General features: G+C 35.6%; 2 protein-coding genes across 15 annotated transcripts in view; one reads left to right on the top strand and one right to left on the bottom strand.

The window, feature by feature from the left end:
- The window catches only part of GPATCH2 (G-patch domain containing 2), a 173202-nt gene extending 156624 nt beyond the window's left edge, over positions 1-16578 (bottom strand). For 3 of the 5 annotated variants that reach the window (XM_025892263.2, XM_073884095.1, XM_025892266.2), the window contains exons 1-3: positions 16421-16578; positions 5858-6574; positions 177-238 (exon numbers count right to left, since the gene is read on the bottom strand). In XM_025892263.2, the coding sequence (XP_025748048.1) occupies positions 177-238; positions 5858-6574; positions 16421-16476 (835 nt within the window). In that variant the 5' untranslated portion in view covers positions 16477-16578. Of the gene's footprint in view, positions 1-176; positions 239-5857; positions 6575-8521; positions 8732-16255; positions 16396-16420 lie in introns of those variants that run through there. The other 2 variants (XM_025892264.2, XM_025892265.2) reach the window with 2 other exon arrangements.
- Positions 16579-16811: 233 nt separating this feature from the next.
- SPATA17 (spermatogenesis associated 17) overlaps positions 16812-18551 on the top strand; it is a 215146-nt gene continuing 213406 nt past the window's right edge. For 5 of the 10 annotated variants that reach the window (XR_012375661.1, XM_073884110.1, XM_073884112.1 and 2 more), the window contains exon 1: positions 16812-16951. Coding sequence is in view for 8 of the 10 variants with exons in the window: in XM_073884110.1 (XP_073740211.1) it covers positions 16884-16951 (68 nt within the window). In the remaining 2 variants the exon portion in view is untranslated. The remainder of the gene's footprint in view (positions 16952-18551) is intronic. The other 5 variants (XR_003212173.2, XM_073884113.1, XM_025892282.2 and 2 more) reach the window with 1 other exon arrangement.

Genomic DNA, 18551 nt, shown 5'->3' with positions numbered 1-18551 from the left:
GGTCATGAAGACAGGATACTGTTCATAGTATAAAAAAGAACTAAACCCCAGTCCACTAAGTAGGTGTGTTTAAGTTAAATGGGTTGCCATCATCAACGTAAGAAATAACTAGTAATAAGCACAACTTTAAAATGAAGACGTTTTTCCAAAGGAATAAAAAAATAGCATTTCAGTACCTTGTCTTCCCTCATCATTGGTAAATAAGCCAGCATCAGTGCTGCTGAGACTGCTGGAATCACTGTAATAAGGGAAAAGGAAAAAAAAAAAACAACAAAAAAACAGATCAAAAGAACAATTGATCTCTCAGTCGTAAAATTTTAAAGAGACATGGCAGCTCAGAGATGAAACTTAAGCCTGACAAAGATCTGAAAGAAAAGATGATTTTTTTTTTAATCAAACTGCAAATATTCTGGTTCCATTAACTACAGAGCATATTATTTTTGGCACATAAAACCACAGGAATCTAATGGGACCCGGACAGTAAGCCAGATGTGACTGCAACGAGGTGCTGACACAATTGATGTATTTTATTATCTGCTTTCATCAAATGCTTACTGCTCCTTTCTTACGCCATGCTATTCAGCCTGAGCCCGGAACACCACTGCTCAATAAAATGGGGAAAGTCTCAATCAAAAGCAGGCTAAGCCTTTCTTCAGCATATGAAATACAAGGGCCTGAGATGAAATTACTTTTCATGACCACATTTGCAAATATTCCAGAAAAGACATTACTTAAGAATGCACAACAACTCTATTACCTGGCAAGGAAGAAAAAAGTTTACAATGGTAACAATCCATTAAATCAAAGTTAAAATCTCTCTGAGCAAAAACTGAGCAAAATATGGAATATTGCCAATATAATTAAGGAGAGTATATGTAAAAATAACAGGTTCTCCTACTTCCATAGAAGTTCGAGTGTGATACAGTCCTATTTCACATACAAATTAAAACAAATAGAGGAGATATTCGACTGACATGAACTGTCACTATTAGTTATAATAGAAGCCATGCTTATATGAAAATCTAGTTAAAAAAACACAAAAAGGCAGATCATGTAGTAAAGGCTTGGCCTCTAAAGAAAATTGATAACGTTCTTTAAAAATTCTCATATACTCTCTTTTCCTGTAATTCTTAATTTTAACCAATCAGGAAGTTGCCCTTGGAGAATTTTATAATACTTTTCTGGTTAACATGTACAACCCTGTAAGCTGACTTACTAAACAAAACTAATCTGTTTAAAAAAATTAATCCGTGGGGAGCCTGGGTGGCTCAGTCGTCAAGGGTCTGCTTTCAGCTCAGGTCATGATCCCAGGATCCTGGGATTGAACCCTGTATCAGGCACTCTGCTTCGCGGGAGGCCTGCTTCTCCCTCTCCCACTCCTCCTGCTTATATTCCCTTTCTTGCTGTCTCTATCAAATAAATAAATAAATAAAATCTTAAAAAAATTAATCCATTTTAAAAATATTTAAATTGAGAGTTTAGGATTAAAATTATAGATGAGATCTAAATCCCTATGTTTCCTTTTTTTTTAAATTTTTTATTCACATATATTATTTGTTTCAGGGGCACAGGTCTGTGATTCATCAGTCTTACACAATTCAGTGCTCACCATAGTACATACTAAATCCCTATGTTTTCTGAATATGGAATATCATTTCAATTATTTGATTTTTAAAAAATAAAAAAGTATAAGGATTTATTAAATGGTACATTTTCCCTAGGAACTCTAAGTTAGTACATTTTTCTTTAACTTTCTTCATGTTAGGAGAATATATAAAGCTCCCTATACTGCACAAGTGTTAATCAAAGAATACTTTCTTAGACAATCACATCCATAATTTCTTATTTACAAATGCACATGCTCTCCTATGCACAGTGATGTCTGACTATTAAAAACACTTCAGAAACTTCATCATTTTGCTATTTAGCTGTCCAAACTACTGTTGATTTTTATTTTTTTCCTCTTCTGTGATTGCGAAGTGCTTTCTTGTTTGCCTGTATCAACACACCCTAATACAGGGCCTTATCCTACATACCTTGAGTCACAATTCTTTTTCTGAAATCCTTGAGGTAACATGTATTTAAAATTCACAATTTTTCAAATTTTGGAAAGATATGCTCTAAAATGCCTAATAGGGGTTTGGGGTAGAACTCCAGAATCAAACCTATTAATATATTTTTTCAAATAAATGAATGAATATCCACATTAAATCCAGGTCAAGCTAGGTCTGGCCACAAATGAGTTAGTTTTTCACAGCTTTCAGACTTCAGATTTATAGATAAAGGACTGTGAAATGTGAAACTATGCTCTTTTTCTGGGGGGGGTACAATGGTTTTCTAATTTCTGAGTTCAGATTTACCTCTTTTAATATTCTACATACAACCAGGCTCATTGTTTACAAATATAACTTGCTGACTAAAAATATTATGACATCTTGGATGGGATCCTGGAACAGAAAAAGGACATTAAAGAAAAACAAGGAAATTCTAATAAAGTACTGACTTTTGTTAATAATGCATCAACACTGGCTTATTAATTCTGACAAGTGTATCAGAGTAATGTACGACATTAACAGCAGGGGAAACTGGGTACAGGATATACAGAAAATCTCTGCACTATCTTTGCAACTTTTCTATAAATCCAAAAGTATTCTAAAAGGAAAAGTTTATAAAACATGCATGTATCTATGCATATATATATAAATTAAATAAAATAAAATGTTTTCTATTAAAAATCTAAAATTACTTCCCCATACTTGTTGGATTAAATGTGGATTTCAAGACTCTGTAGGGATGAGCCCTACCTAAATTCTTCCCATCTCCATCTCTGGTCCTTTTATTTATGTTCTTTTTCCAACTCATATCCCAATCTTCTCTCTCTTCTCTTTTTTTTTTTTCTTAAGATTTTATTTAAATTCAAGTTACTTAACATATAGTGTATTTTTAGCTTTAGGGTTAGAATTTAGTGATTCATCAGCTGCATATAACACCCAGTGCTCATTATACTGAGTGCCCTCCTTAATGCCCATCACCCAATTATCCCCCACCCTACTTCCTCTCCAGCCACCCTGTTTGTTTCCTATATTTAAGAGTCTCTTATGGTTTGCCTCCCTGTCTTTATCTTATTTACTTTTCTTAAAGACAGAAGGAAATCAGAACCCCCCTCCTCTAAGAGCAGCTTAGTCCCTAACAATCCTTGTCTTCTTTTGGGATCTTTTTACACGTGTTTTAAACAATATGTTTCCTTATTTATATTTCACCTCATTGACATCCAGCTAGTTGCTCCAAGTATATCATGTAGTTGTTAGCATGTTCAATAAATCAGAACAAGAACTTCTAATAAAGCAAGGTTTTTCATTTTCAGCATCTGACAGCCATTATGGCTTATCTCCAAGGACACCTCTTCCCATTTTTTTTTAGCACGATATACTCCACAAATGGTTGTCAAATTAATGTTTGTACAGCAATCCCAATCCTCTCCCCCAATCTGTTCATTTCCTGTATTTTTTATTCTTGAAACCAACACATCATCTGAGAATCTTCTTTCTCATTCATCCTCCCAAATACAGTCAACCTTCCATTGATTCCAACTCTTAAAATTGCTCTATTTCTTTTCCCTCTACTATCACTGCCATAATTTACCCCTCACCTAAGGATGGATTCGAGGTCAGTGAAAGCTAAATAAAACAGTTACTGAGATCATGTTCCTTGAGAACATGTAAATCTAATTGAGTTTCTTCATAATTAAAAATTCTTCACTGGCTTCCCATTACTTACATGATGAAATCCAAACTGCCATAGCACACAAGACCTTCATGACAAGCTTACTGCTGTGGCCTCAACCACCACTTTGTTCTAGAAATAATCAATTACATGTACTTTCCCAGATACGTCACTTTGCTTCACGATCCAAGCATTTGCACAAGCTGTTCCCTCCATCCAGGATTGCCATTTCCCTCCCTATCCAATATCTGAACAACACTCAGTGCTTGCTTAAACCTCAGCTCCTTCAGGAAGTCCTCCTTCACCAGTATTTTGTACTCAGCACACTTCATTTTCATTGTTTGCTTATCTGCTATTCCAAACTATGGGGCTGTAGGCAACAGGATCTGTCTTATTTAGTAATCTTCCCACAGAAGGAATATGCATCTAACTCTTAGGTGACAATAAAAATAGTTACATAGCTAAGTTTAAAATAAAAGAAAGGTCACCTGGGTGGTGCAGTCTTAAGTGTGCGACTCCTGGTTTCGGTTCAGGTCATGACCTTGGGGTTGTGAGACTGAGCCCCTGAGTCAGGCTCTACGCTCAGCACAGAGCTGGCTTGAGATTCTCCCTCTCCTCTGTCATACCCCCGCCCCCCAGTGTGCTCTCTCTAAAATAAATAAACCTAAAAAAAAAAAGACGAATAAAATAAAAAGTATTTAAAAAAGTTATTCTGGAGTGAAAACATCCTCTTCGAAAATTTGTACCTGGGCTGTTGACTGCTGGGTAGCCTGATCATACCTAATAGATACTCAAATATTTTTTACAATGAAGAAAAATGAAGAGTTTCATCTCATTTTTCTTCCAGGGTAGGTATCTGTCGATAAAAGGCAGACATCAATAAAAGAAGGGCTTGGAGGATCAATCCTAAAAGCAAGTAATCTGTAAATAATCCAGAAATGGACACTTATCTCCACTGCCACACACCCTCCCTCCCAGCAGCTGAGCAAATTAATCACTTACAAGTCAGGCTAAGTGGTCCTCAGTTACAATGGCCCAACACTACCATAGAAATAATTTTCATTCTAGTATAAAAATGTACACTTTTTTGGAAGAAAAGCAGATACCATAAACTTTTCAAAGCCTTCCTTAAACTTTTTTTTTTTTTTGGAGCAATTTTTACTTCTTCAGAAAAATTACATAAATAGCAAACCATCTCCAATAAACGGCCCATCCTATAAACTTTTACCAGGTCTGATTCATGTTTGTAATCATATTTATAAGCAAATATATATATATATGATTATTAAATATATATATTAAATCCATAGTTCACAATCTACATGATTAAAATGATGCCAATCTTACAAATTAAAATAAAATATTCTTTCCCAGTAAGGAATTTTTTTTTTTTCTGGATCATAGTTCTGTGTTTGGTTTTAAGAAGATGCCTAAAGGGATGAACAGTGTCAATACTTTCTCATTTCCTGCAGTAGCATTAGTTCTGTGTAAAAGAAAAATGATCACTTACCTTTTGACGCTGTCAAAATAGTACTTAATGATTATTGTGGTATACCTGCTTTCTAGAATAAATAGATTAGACTAGCTGCCCAAGGATCATTGCTTTTCTTATTTGTCTAATGACAAGAATTAGGTTTTACAATTCATAAATGATCAGAATTCCCAGCAATCTACAGACTTCTTAAAATATCAAGCCATACACATTGAAGTGATATCATCTTTTGATTCTCAAGAATCAAAATAAACTGATGAATTGTGACACTAAAAAGCACCAAAGGCTAAAGCTCTATAATTAAACAAATAAATAATTATAAATCCAATTCTAAGAGTTACAAATGTGCTGTTATTCAAAAGCACATTCATTCCCATTGAAAAACCATTTCCTTTTCTCTTTATAGCTGAAAATTAAGTCTTTATAACACAACCAAAGACTTCATGTAAATCAAATAAGCAATTTTGTTTTGTACTAACCATCGTAAATTATAAGGAAATATAACCATGGTTAAACAGTAATATCACTATTATTATATTTTATATTATTATAATAATTTAAAAATAGAATTAAAATACAAAACACATTCAAGCACAAACAATGGAGACACATATTTTTATACTTAGAGAATATAAAAGTCACCTTTCACTCATGAGTTCATCTGAAACTTTTTGCTCTTCATAGTCCATTTTGTCCTTATTGGTCTGGCTTATTTCCTCACTTTCTAAAACTACTCCTTCATCTTGGATTTTTGGCCCTTGTCTAATTATTTTCAATTTCCTTTTTTTGACTTTGTTCTTGGTAAACTCTTGATATTGGTAAGCTCTGTCATTGTCCATGTCCTGATCTCTACAACCTTCAAGGGGCTGGGTCATTGTCCGTTTGTTAGAGATGTCCTGTGGGAGGTCCACTGCCATGCGTTTTACCTTTCTCCTTCTGCGCAGAGTTCTGTTCCCAAGGTTGTCCACAGTAAAATCCGATTCGTGCCATAGAGGTCTTTTTCCTCGTACATTATTATTTAAGTTTGATGATGGCCTGCGCTTTGCCACTAACATTTGGTCATCAGAGTCACTATGATCTTTTTTATTATTATTGTGATTCTCTCTGTAGTCCTTGCTTGGTTCTTCTAAACTAGAATCAGTGCCTTCACTTAAGCAGTGGCCAGGCTCCCATGGGTGATGAACATTATACGACCTTCGTTTTCTCCCTCTCCGTTTCCTTGCCTGGCGTTTCAGAGGACAAGACATGCTTCGAGAATGATCGCCAGTTTCAGCAAATCCACCTCGAGCTTGCTCTGAGCTCTCCTCCAATGCAGAGACAAGATCATGAACCAGTTCTTCCATGGTTCGACTGAAATGCCTACATTTTTAAAGAAAGAAAGAAAAATTAAAGAAAACAGTATTAACGTATTAACCTAGTTTATTACAGTAGCAGACAATTCACTCTAAGTCTAAAATTAAGTTATTATAAAGAAATGTTTAAAAGTGATTTTTCTATCCAAGATATCAGTTTTAAATATTCTGACTCATTTTTAAGCTCCATTTTCTTGTATAAGTTCTTTCATTAAACATAGGAATTACTTCAAGATACAGTAAGCATAATATCAGCAATGAAATATCCCAGTAATTTCATATTTTTACTGTGTAATTATGGAAGTTATTTTTGCTAAATCATTGTTCATTAGTCTACTCCTGCCCTTTCCCTAGTCTTCCTAGAACAGATACAGTACTTTCTCAATCCTTCTTCCAACCACCTCTTCCCCGCCAACAATTTCTAAATGAAGGAGTAAGCTGTACAATTCTCTACTCACCACATGCTCTACCCAGTCACTACCATGATATGTGACGGAGATGTAAAGATTGGCAGGTACTTTCAAAATTTGTTGTAATATATGTAAAAAAAGAGTTTAACCAGATACTAGACATATATTTAGGCCACACTAATCTCGTAACTCAGTCAAGCAGAAACTATGTTCTTACTCAAACTGGAGCCTCGCTGGTCTAAAAAGGCCCACCATTTTTCTTATAATTCATTCTGAGACAATCTCTTGGCTTTTTTTTTTTTTTTTTTTGTAAAAAGAGGGGTGCCTGGGTGGCTCAGTAGTTAAGCGGCTGCCTTCGGTTCAGGTCAGGATCCCAGGGTCCTGGGATCGAGCCCTGCATCAGGCTCCCTGTTCCACGGGAAGCCTGCTTCTCCCTCTCCCACTCCCCCTGCTTGTGTTCCCTTTCTCGCTCGCTCTCTCTCTCTGTGTCAAATAAATAAATAAAATCTTTAAAAAACCAAACAAACAAACAAACAAAAACCTGTGAACTATGTATATTACCGGTGAAAAAAGTATCTACTTGTCAGTTAGGATAAAAAGCATTCTTTAGGAACTTTTGTAAATTATACTGACCTTTCTAAACCCAACTCCCAAAAATTCTAAATCAGTTGGTGATGGGGTGCCCAAAACTGTTTTTAATTTTTAAACATTATAGGTAATTCAAATACGTATCTTTCGTCTAAAGATCATGAACAATCATTTCTGAGTTCTAGAAGCACCTAGGGATCAAAATATTCTCAACTACAGAGGTCTATATAATTTCCAAGTCTACAGCAGGTGTAGGCACTTTTCTGTAAAGGGACAAATAGTAAACACTTTAGGCTTTGCAGTCCATTAGGTCTCTGTCATAACCATTCAACTTCAGCCACTGTAAGGGGAAAATAGCCCTAGGCAAGACATAAATGAATGGGTATGGCTATGTTCTAATAAAATTTTATTTACAAAACGAAGTGATGGCTGGCCATAGTTTGCTGACCCCTGGTTTATACAGTCTGTACAGTCTATAATTTTAGGCATTTGCAAGTTCCCTATTAACAAATTTAAACTTTTTCATTTTAACCTGAGAACACACATTGTGATTCAACTGGATTTACTACTTATAAGATGATGTATACATACAGCTTCTAATACAAGTACTTACTATGTGCTAGGCCCATTTTTAAGTGTTTTACATGCATTAGGTCATTTCATTCTCACATAATAACCCTATAAGATGGTATATGAGATACACAGAAACAGAGACGTTAAAGGTAATTTGCCCAAAGTGACACACCTAGGAAATGGTAGAAACAGGTTTCAAACTCCAGCAATCTGGTTCTGGAGCCTGAATGCTCAACTAAGTATAGCCAAGAACAGAATTCTAGTACTACACAATTCCAGTATCCAGTTCTCATTTTTGTTTATGAGTGTTGTAGCAGCAGGTGGTACTATTTTAATTGTTCAGACAGATTTAATATACATTTATGTAAAGTCAAATGACTCACAGTTAGGCAATATATTCTTTTGAACAGAAAATAGGAATGGAAGACCTGAATCAATGCCAGGCACAGGGCAGTAAAAGTGGTGAAGGTGCGTTGAATCTGAAGAACCAATGCTGTAGCCATCAGTAAAATGTACACTGTGAGTAATTAACTAAATGGACACAGTCTCTCATTTAATGTGGGTTTGTATTTTCCAGATCTCCTTCAGCATTCTGAATGAATAAAACCTATATGGACACACATTTAAAAAAACAAAGTGGTGATTCAAATATATATTTTAAATAAACTCTAGAGAATCACTAAAAGGGTCCTATATGTTACTCAGGTTTCAGATCTTTGCATTTGATTGTAAGAAATATGCACCTAATAGGAATTAGCATTAAGCCAAAAAAGGGCTACAATTCTGACTACATTGATTCAAATGGGTCTTTTCTCCATTACCTCTATGTTAATAATCACCCTTTTGTTTTCCTTTTATTACAACAAATATTTTGTTCATTTCCTTCAATACTATTTCTTTGGAAGAAATGTAGTCCGAAAGACCTATTATCTCTGAATATAATATTGCACCTTTAATAAAATTCACTGGAAGCCACTTTAACATGTATTATAATAAGGATCCTTTGTCTAAAAGAAGACTCAGTATCACCGGGTTCTCAAGTAACTTACTTTTTGAAGACTTAGTTTTCTTATCAATGGGTGAATGACTAGGTCTAAATATTAATGTGAAATTGACTCAATGCATGATTATAATCTCCAACTAAAATTGCAGGTTACTTCGGAAGTCATAATCTAGTGCTTTACTTTAGAAAAGAAAATGTGGTGGTCCTAACATTAGATAAGGGTTAGCAATCAGATTCAATCCATTGAAATTTATCTTCAATTAATTTCATTTAAAAAATATTGCTGTAACAAACATAGCTTAAGAAAATATAACTGATAGTATTACTAACAATGTAAGCAAAACTTTTTTTTTTTTTAAACATTTTATTTATTTATTTGACAGAGATAGACACAGCGAGAGAGGGAACACAAGCAGGGGGAGTAGGAGAGGGAGAAGCAGCCTTCCTGTGGAGCAGGGCGCCAGATGCGGGGCTCGATCCCAGGACCTCGGGATCATGACCTGAGCTGAAGGCAGACCCTTAACGACTGAGCGTCGTTAACCCAGGTGCCCCCGTAAGCAAAACTTCTTTATAACATCATTAAAATTGTCACCTTACTTGATTTTATACTGTTTTTTTTTTGAGAAAATAAAATACCTTAAAAAACTTTTAACCAGAAGAACCCAATTTATTCCATGATGCTACTCAAATAGGAATCAAATATGACTACCAAGTAAAACAATTACTTTAAAAAGACTTCTTGGGGCGCCTGGGTGGTTTAGTTGGTTAAGCGTCTGACTCTTGATTTTGGCTCAGGTCATGATCTCACAATCAGAGTTGTGAGATACAGCCCCATGTCTGGTTCCATGCTGGATGTGGAGCCTGTTTGAGATATTCTCTCTCCGCCCCCCACCAACTCTCTCTCAAAAAAAAAAAGAAAAGAAAGAAAAAGACTTCTTAAAAACCCCATAAAAACACAGAAAAAAATACATTTAACATACGTGCCACTCAGAGTTCAAATCACTTTTTTCCCCTTCAGTTTCAACTAACCAGACTCCTGCAAGTCAAAGCCCTGTTAATGAGCCAATAATATTAGAGTCAGTCAGTCAAGCTGCTTCACTTATATCTCTCAGGGAAAACTGGCATCAACTGGCCTCACAGAAATAAAGTCATTATAGGAGACCATCACATGATCAATAGCTCATTTATTTCCTTGGCAATAACACTGAAAATCATTGTATGGAAACACTTTATCTTCAAGATCTTTTCTTAAATAAGGTCTTTCCTATTTAAGAGGAAACCTGGAAATATAACTTTCTTGTATAAAAACCTGTGTTTATTAAGCATGCATAGTTATAAAGTTTAAATTATAGTAAAATTAAGTGAATTACCACTTAGTTAATTTGAATAACAGTCATATTTATAAAACAATTTCTCTTCATTTGGAATTCAATGGAAATGATATCTTTTGAGAATAGTTTGCATTGGGTAAAATATCTAAGATAAGTTAACTAATAGCTTTCTTAAAATACTCAAAATGAATAGAATTATAGTCCCATTATCTATATAAAGTTGGATTTTGTAAAAGGAAATGACCTGAGTAGACAGGCATTTTGGTTTTGTGTAGGCGGTAGTACATTACATAATGTTTCTGGTTCAAGAAAGAAGACTCAGGAAGCTGGCTTAGTCCAAACTTACTGTTCATATGTTCACAAAGGACTGGCAGTTGACTGATAAATCAAGGACTCTCAAATAGCAGTCAACAATGTATAAGCAGGCATGGTAGGAGATGAAGCCCAAGAAAGCCAAAACTGATCCCCCCCAATAACTAACAGCTAACTACTGTATCAACAACTATTACTTTTTGAAGACTCTCTTAGCAATAACTACTATTCCTAAGAGGATAAAATATAGCATCTACAGAAAAATTAAGGAACAATTTCCTTGCCTGGACACTGATAAAATAATTACACAATTGGACGACAGATATGTGTGTCTACTGAAGAAACCCAACAAGTTCATTACAAACAAACAAAAATCTTTCAGATATAACAAAAAAGGTAATTGACTACAGCTGTCAAATATCTAGATAAGGAAAAAGAAATCAAATATTCCTTATCACCTAGTACATGGTAAAATTCTCATCTTCATCTCTGTAAAACACAAATTATTTCTTCTACAAAGTTAAGTAACTCTAGCAGTGGAGTGCTAAAACGAAGTTAAATGTTGCTAAATACCATTGCTTAACTGGCTTTTAAAAATTTAAGGAAACAGTCATTTACGTGTTAGTTTCTATATGATTAAAAACTCAATGTGTACAAAAACAATGTAGGAGGAGTACATAGTCAAGAGCTATGCTGATGAATGTATGCTATGACTGATCACAAGCTTAAGAAAATAGTCTCAGAATTACATGTCTCGATATTCATGTTACCTTTTACTTAAGAAAGGAAAGGTTCTTTGGTCATAAAAGTACAAATTAAAATTAACACATAATAGTACAGATCAAGACAATGGGTGACTAAACAGGCAAACAGTGAGCCTTAAAGACGCCACAGCAAGGGCTAAATTTCATGACTAATTCAACAAAATATTACCTGTGAGAATTATTTTAAGTTTGATTAAAATTTCTGCTGCTCATGACAATTTATAAATTTCCTTTTTTAGTGGTAATATATTTGTCAAAGTAAATCTTTATCTCGGCCTAGTAACCTATTGAATGATTAACAGAATTAAATCCTTTTATATATCTTGGGGAAGGTCATCTTAGGAAAAACAAAATAACCCTAACATTAAATGTTAACATGTAAGCTAGTTTAGAAATTCCTTGAACTACCTATTAAACCATTAATCAGAATTAACTTTTTCTCTTTTTGAAAGAGGTAGCAGGGAGGTAGGGGAACATATCTTATTATGAAACATGTAAATAATTATAACTTTACATTAACACTAGCCAATGCATATGGAACAGAATTCTCTAGGTGGGGGAAAAGGCTGGGACGAACCTGTAGAGAACACAAGCTTTTAAGTCAAATCTATGAATCTGGAAGCTAAATTTGACTATTAGCCAGAGAACCTTGAACAAATTACTTATCTTCTGATTTTGTTGATTCGTCATAAAAATGCTGTAATTTCTACCTTGAAGGGATTCTGTGGACACTTATGTGTGAGAGCAGTTATTTCATCTTTCAACAACCTCTATACCAAATAAAGTGGTCACTGAAATACCAAATCATTTTGCTTTTAAGGTAGAACCACACTATGAGTCCTGAGGCCATAATAATAAAAGCGCAGACCTTATCCTTTCTGTGTTCTTGAACCACTCTGAATCATGGGGAGAAGGGGAATAACAGACATTTGCAAAAATCTTGCATGCAACTTCAAGAAATTTGTGCACTCCTTAAAGATTTTCAAGGATCTTAAAAAAAACAACTAAAAAACAAAAAATTAATGCTGTGTATCTGAGTTAGTCCTATACAGATATACAAATATAAAAAAAAAATAAATTATAGAAAATCATCCTTCCAAGTTAACAGTCTCAGGTTCTCTACCAAAGAGAAAAGCTCATTTCCTATAATGGGCCCCAAAGTTCCCCTAACTTGCACTCAACTGGAGGTGCTAATGGCAACTGCTATTTTGTTACCACAGGAACACCCAGAAAGCTTTCTTTCCTCCTTAACTAGCAATCTGGGGGAAAAAAAAATCACACATAGCTTTAGAAAAAAGTATTAATTCTACTTTCCAAATAGTGATTTAATAAGGCAAGCTCATTTATTTTTTAAATTTGAGAAACATTCTTCTGATTTCAACTTAACGACTTCAAGAGTCATTCAAAACTTCTTTAATCACTTTCGAAATGTAAACTACTGAATAAGAAGGTGCCTAAATGAAATAAAGACGAAGTCTAAAACAAACAAAAATAATTTAGCGTCTAAAAAATAATTCATTCCAATTCTTGTCAACATGCATATATTAGAGCACATCTAGGCAAGTTTCTAATATGTATCAGATGAGTCTCATTCATTGCTCATACATGGTAACTATTCAATATTTATTGAATATATAATATAGTCTGAATTTCTAGAATAAGAATGAAGACAACTTAATATTTATTACAAGTATCTAGCATAATGCTTGACACAGAACAGATGTTAAAAAAAGATCTGTTGGATGAACAGACCAATGAATGATTAAATGAATGAATGAATAACAGGAAAGTATGACTTCACTAAAAATTTAGACAATCCAGATTTCAAATTTTCTGGCACATTAACAAGCCAGGCACTCTTAATCTTTTAGCTAAGTAAATGTGGTGGTAAAGGATAAATCATCAAAGATGGTTTAAAAGTTTCCAGCTTGACATTCATAAAAATGCTAAGAAGCTATACTAATATTAATGAGTTCCTTGGCCAAAATCACACTGGCCATTGCTTTGATTCCTCATTGTTGAAACAGAAACCTGACTCAAACATACCTGATAGTATTGCATTCACCTCAAGATAAAATGACAAAAAAAAAAAAAAGAAAAAAGGCATTTATTTAAAAAAATGCACATTAACCACCATGCAGTTTTTCAGACCTAAAGATCCAAATAGTAACTAAATAGGAATGAAACTACAGAAAAAAGAAAAAAGATCCAGAATTAATATAGTTTATTCTTAAGGTTTTTTTCTTTTTAAAAACAAACCACATGAATTTAAATAAATAGTTTAGTTCATATTATCAATGATAATTCAGTACTTTCATCAAGGACTTAATTGTAAAATTTATTTAGTTCAACCTTTAGAATCTTAAAAACAAACCAGAAATTGACTTTAAATATAAGTCACTAATAAAGTAAAAAGTAATAAAAGTGTATCTAAATTATAAATATGATCTATCCATTAAATTAATCAAGTTTTAAAAGGCAGGTTTACAATTTACCAAAATACTTATGCTTTTTGGCCCTTAATTTCAAAATTGTATGTGAATGATGAGGCAGGAAAAGGAGACAGACACTATCAGCTATGTTTTGTAAAAATATAATATAAACCACTTACAGGAACAACTTGCACAAAAAATATATTCATTTCCTGACATACACAAAAATCATAGGATTTTTGTTATTTAATTGTATAAAACTTGTCTTCTGTAGGAGTAAATTACAAAATAAAGTATCAGTTCTACTTTCAACAAATTGTTAAAGAGAGATAAATCATCTATTATTTACCCATTTGGTGCCTAAAAACTGAAAATCTAACCTCGACATTGGAGAAAAAGTTGAAGTCAAGATGGGACATCAATGTAACAGGAATTCTAGGTGAGTTAAAAAAATCGGCATATTCTTTCCAATTTAGATATTCCTGAAATAGTGTACCGTAGTCAGACAAATAGGACGTATACCAGGATGGTTAAGAATTGTTTTTAGATATACCAGAATCACGCTGCAAATATGGTATTTGGGCTAGTTATTTAAACTATATTTGTTCCTGTTTCACCATTTCTAAAATGCAAAAAAACGATAGCACCCATCTCAAAAGGTTTACAGGAGATTTATGTCCATAAAACCTGGCACTAAGTAATGACTCAGTAGTAGCATCCCTGGTGGCACTGAGATTTCATAACTGGGATAAAACATACACTCATAGTATGGTAAATGTCTGATCAATGAAGGTAAAGAATTTCATTCAGAAGCACTGATTAAGCGCTAGGCACTATGTTATACTCTGATGCCGTAAGAAAGAATAAATTCTATGCTGATAATTGAAAATAAGATAAGCACTTTAAGAGAATTGAAGAACGGTTTCTCTGTATCATAAGAAGTTACCTAACTATAATTTGGGTAGAAGGTGAAAGAGAGGAAGTCATACTTTTTAATTAAATAGCCATCTATCCTACACATCAGTATCACTACAGCAAGAGCAGACCAATCTATATAGCACATTTTGTCTCGCTCCCTTAACAAGGTATTGATTGAATGGCGAAACATTAAGAAAGGTACCTACTAGATTACTGAAGAGGGAATTCAGGGGTAATGGAAGTGTCCTATATCTTGTTTTGCGTGGTGATTACACAGTATATACAACTGTCAAAACTAAAAATTCTAAACATGTAAGAAGGGTTTTATTTTATGCTAATGCCATAGGACACCATTAAAAAAATATGGCTCATTTAAAAAAGTACTTCCTGCTTTCTCACTGGAAAATGTGAGATTTTAAAAGTATCACCAAATCTATCCCCATTATAAAAGGTTCTACAGAATAATCTAATCTCATTCAAAACAGTTTAGGCAAGATATTCTTTTCACTTTTAGTGACAGGTGATGCAAAGAACGTCTTTGTGAGATCAGACTACTAAAATCCCTCAAGGTCTCATTCACTGCAGAATCTAAGAATGGACATATATTTTTTCAGCCATAGTTCACCCGTTTTTCAATGCTTCTTGTTTGACACTGTCAGTGGGAAATGTGCTTGTTTCACTGCTTGTCCTGTGTATGCCTGGAGGAAAAGGTCTTGGGGAAAAATAGGCCTGGCATCACATTTTCAAATAGAAATCCAAAACCCAGCTTCTAGCCCCAGAATGTGCATGGCAATTTTGGCCAACTCACTTGTGCTCGTGATAATCTCCTGTTACAGCACTGTCATAAAGATAAAACACATTAATTTGTGAAAGCACTTTGAAAAGTCAAAGCAATTATTCCAAAGTGGCACTGGTGATGGGGTACTGCAGACATAGTCAAACCCCAAATAAATCCTGGCATTTATATGTTCTTAGGGAACACTCATACACACCTCATTTGAACTAGAATGGAACTTTGAAGGAGTAGAAAACAGGTAGGTCACGCCCACTTCCAAAAAAAAAAAAAAGGGGGGGGGGGGGGGGGGTTGAGGAGGCCTCTTCCAGTACTAAACTTCCAGAACTCTAGAATTCTGGGATTTGATCTTCCAAGACACGTGGTATAATCTAGTAAATTAAAAAAGGGAAGTGAGGGAATAAGGCCTATATTAAGAGAAATTCTTTTGTCCCTAGCCTAGTCAACAATCAACGAAATGAACTGCTCTCAAACTAGAGAGAGACCTTTACTCCCACAATATCGTAGAGTGTTAGGCAATCAGAAAGCATCTACTGTATTCCTTCACAAATCTTTAGCACACACCTCCACGCCTTCCTCAAATCGCTTCCACCCCAGGCACGAGTGAGAGCAAGGCCTAAGTGTCTTCAGATCATCCATCACAACTCCCTCCCCCTCCATTCCAGGTCCAGCGGCCTCCGGCCATCACACCCTTTCCTGATCTCCCATCCCCAGGGCCGCCAGCCTCACCAGCTGTTCCCGGCGGCTGGAGCTCCGATCGGTTGGCGCCCGGCGGCCCCGAACATTAACGACACCCAGGAGCCTGACCTCGAGGCTCCGGCCCGAGAACAGACTCCAACTACCACAGTACCAGCGACTTCCAGAAGCAGTTCAGCATTTTGAGCAGAGCTTCCGGAAGCAGACGGGAGGCAGAAACCGGATGTCGGGAGCAACCACTCCCTCTTCTCCCCCCACGGCCTTCCTCGCCTGGAATCTCCTCCTTCTACTCACAGAAAAGAGAGAGGCAAATCCCAGGAACTTTTTCCTGCGTAAATTCCTTAATTTTCCTGCTAGTATTCTGCAAACTGAAACGGGGTGGGAAATAAAAATGGAGTATACGAGAAGTTGAACCCCCGGGACCGGCATTATGGTTTAGCCCGGTTGCCGGGGAGACCGATAGTAACACCCACGCTCCGGCAGACGCCGGGAGGCTATGGCCACGTTAGTTCGGCTGCAAGCTCGGTCGAAGTTCGTAGCGCAGCAGTACTACTTCAGGAACAGGTAAGGCGTCAACGGGGGAACAGCGCGGAGGGCTGTCTTCACCCCAGCCAGGTGTTCCTCAGCAGTAGTTTCCTGTTAACAAAGTTCCTGAATCAGTGAATACCACCCACTTTCCCCCTTCGTGTGTCGGCCTGAAACTTACTCACAAGTTTAAAAAAAGTAGTGTTACCATACTGGGGGATTAGAGATGGGAGAGGGGCCGAGACATAGTTACCAGTTTGAGAGGATTTAAGAAACAGCCCACTATAGATACAGTTGTAGAATAAAGTGTTTTTCTTTGACATCATCACCCCACAGTTTGATGAAACCAGTGTCCTCCTTGTTGAAGTTTGAATAGCCTGACGGATCACCCAGGCTCCTTAGCTGGGTGCGCTTCGTGGGTGTCCCATCTCCCTGGGGATTTGAGCCTCCATTATTTCACAAATACTGACTCAACTGTTCTGACGACTCATTTGTCTTCCCAAAGGGACAGTATCTAAACTATTCTGATGAGATAATCAGTATCAATATGTTAACTAATAGAAGTGGAATAAGGAAGATACTAGTAGCCTTATCCATCTGTCTACACCCAAACTTCTCCCTCGGGGAAGAGTTTTGTTTTGACCATGGCGTTCTGGAAGCGATGCCTCAGGGGATTTTCCAATTTAAGAGAAACAGTAAGAGTCAATTAGATAATGGTAGACGGTAGTGAGATGGCTGACCAAGGGAAAATATGTCGATAAGACAGGATTTTGCTGAGCTGTACTTAGTCTAACATTTATCTCCCCTACCACATTCTTAGAGCACTGCGTATCTCTTACAGTACTTAATCAAAATTCAATTTTACAGTCTGTTTGGAGATCTCTATCGTGCCTCTGAAATGGGGAGTGCCTGTTTTTTGCTTATCGTTTAGGTCTCTAGCGTCTATCATAGTTCCTCATTCATGATAGATGCACAGTAATTCTTTGTCTAATAATTCCACAGATGAGTCTTTGAATCAATCATTAGTCCTGGTTTAAGGAAACTACTAAAAATTCCTAAAGATAGAAATTATTATCTCTATATTACTATAATTATAGATAAATACCTTACCCACTTAGTGAGCATTCGTTTAGAGGATGTGTCCTATGTTCATGATATGCCTATATGAAGAAGTAAGCTGCATCCCTCCTGATGTTCACAGCCAAATGTGGAATATAGGCATTTAAAAAGGAATTACGGTAGAGTAAGGATGAACAGGAAGTGAAACAACCAACATTTCTTGAGCACTGATTATATGCTGGGAATTATACTAGGAACTTTTTCATATAATACTTCATTTGGTTATCACAGTGTTGCAAGTTAAGGTATTAATCTCTATTTTTAGAGCTCAAGAACGCTGTTCTAGAAAAAGGCTGGTGAAGTGCGGTAGAAATGCAAATAGACATGATTTTTTTTTCCTGTAGATTTCAGTGTCAACTTTTGTCCCCATCTCCTGGCTTTGGGCATGGGTACATTTTCCCCAAATTGGAGGTTACTTGGAGAAGAGACTAGAGCTATGAAAAGTCTGTGATGAGAATAGGCTGGCATTCCTTACATTTCATTCATTGTTATTATTATTATTATTATTATTTTCAATATA

This window comes from Callorhinus ursinus, unplaced genomic scaffold (assembly GCF_003265705.2).
Source record: "Callorhinus ursinus isolate GAN/ISIS: 27379988/994484 unplaced genomic scaffold, GSC_fseal_2.0 scaffold54, whole genome shotgun sequence".
Lineage (NCBI taxonomy): Eukaryota > Metazoa > Chordata > Mammalia > Carnivora > Otariidae > Callorhinus > Callorhinus ursinus.
Note: the sequence above shows the minus strand (reverse complement) of the source record. Positions and strands in the feature narration are given on the sequence as shown.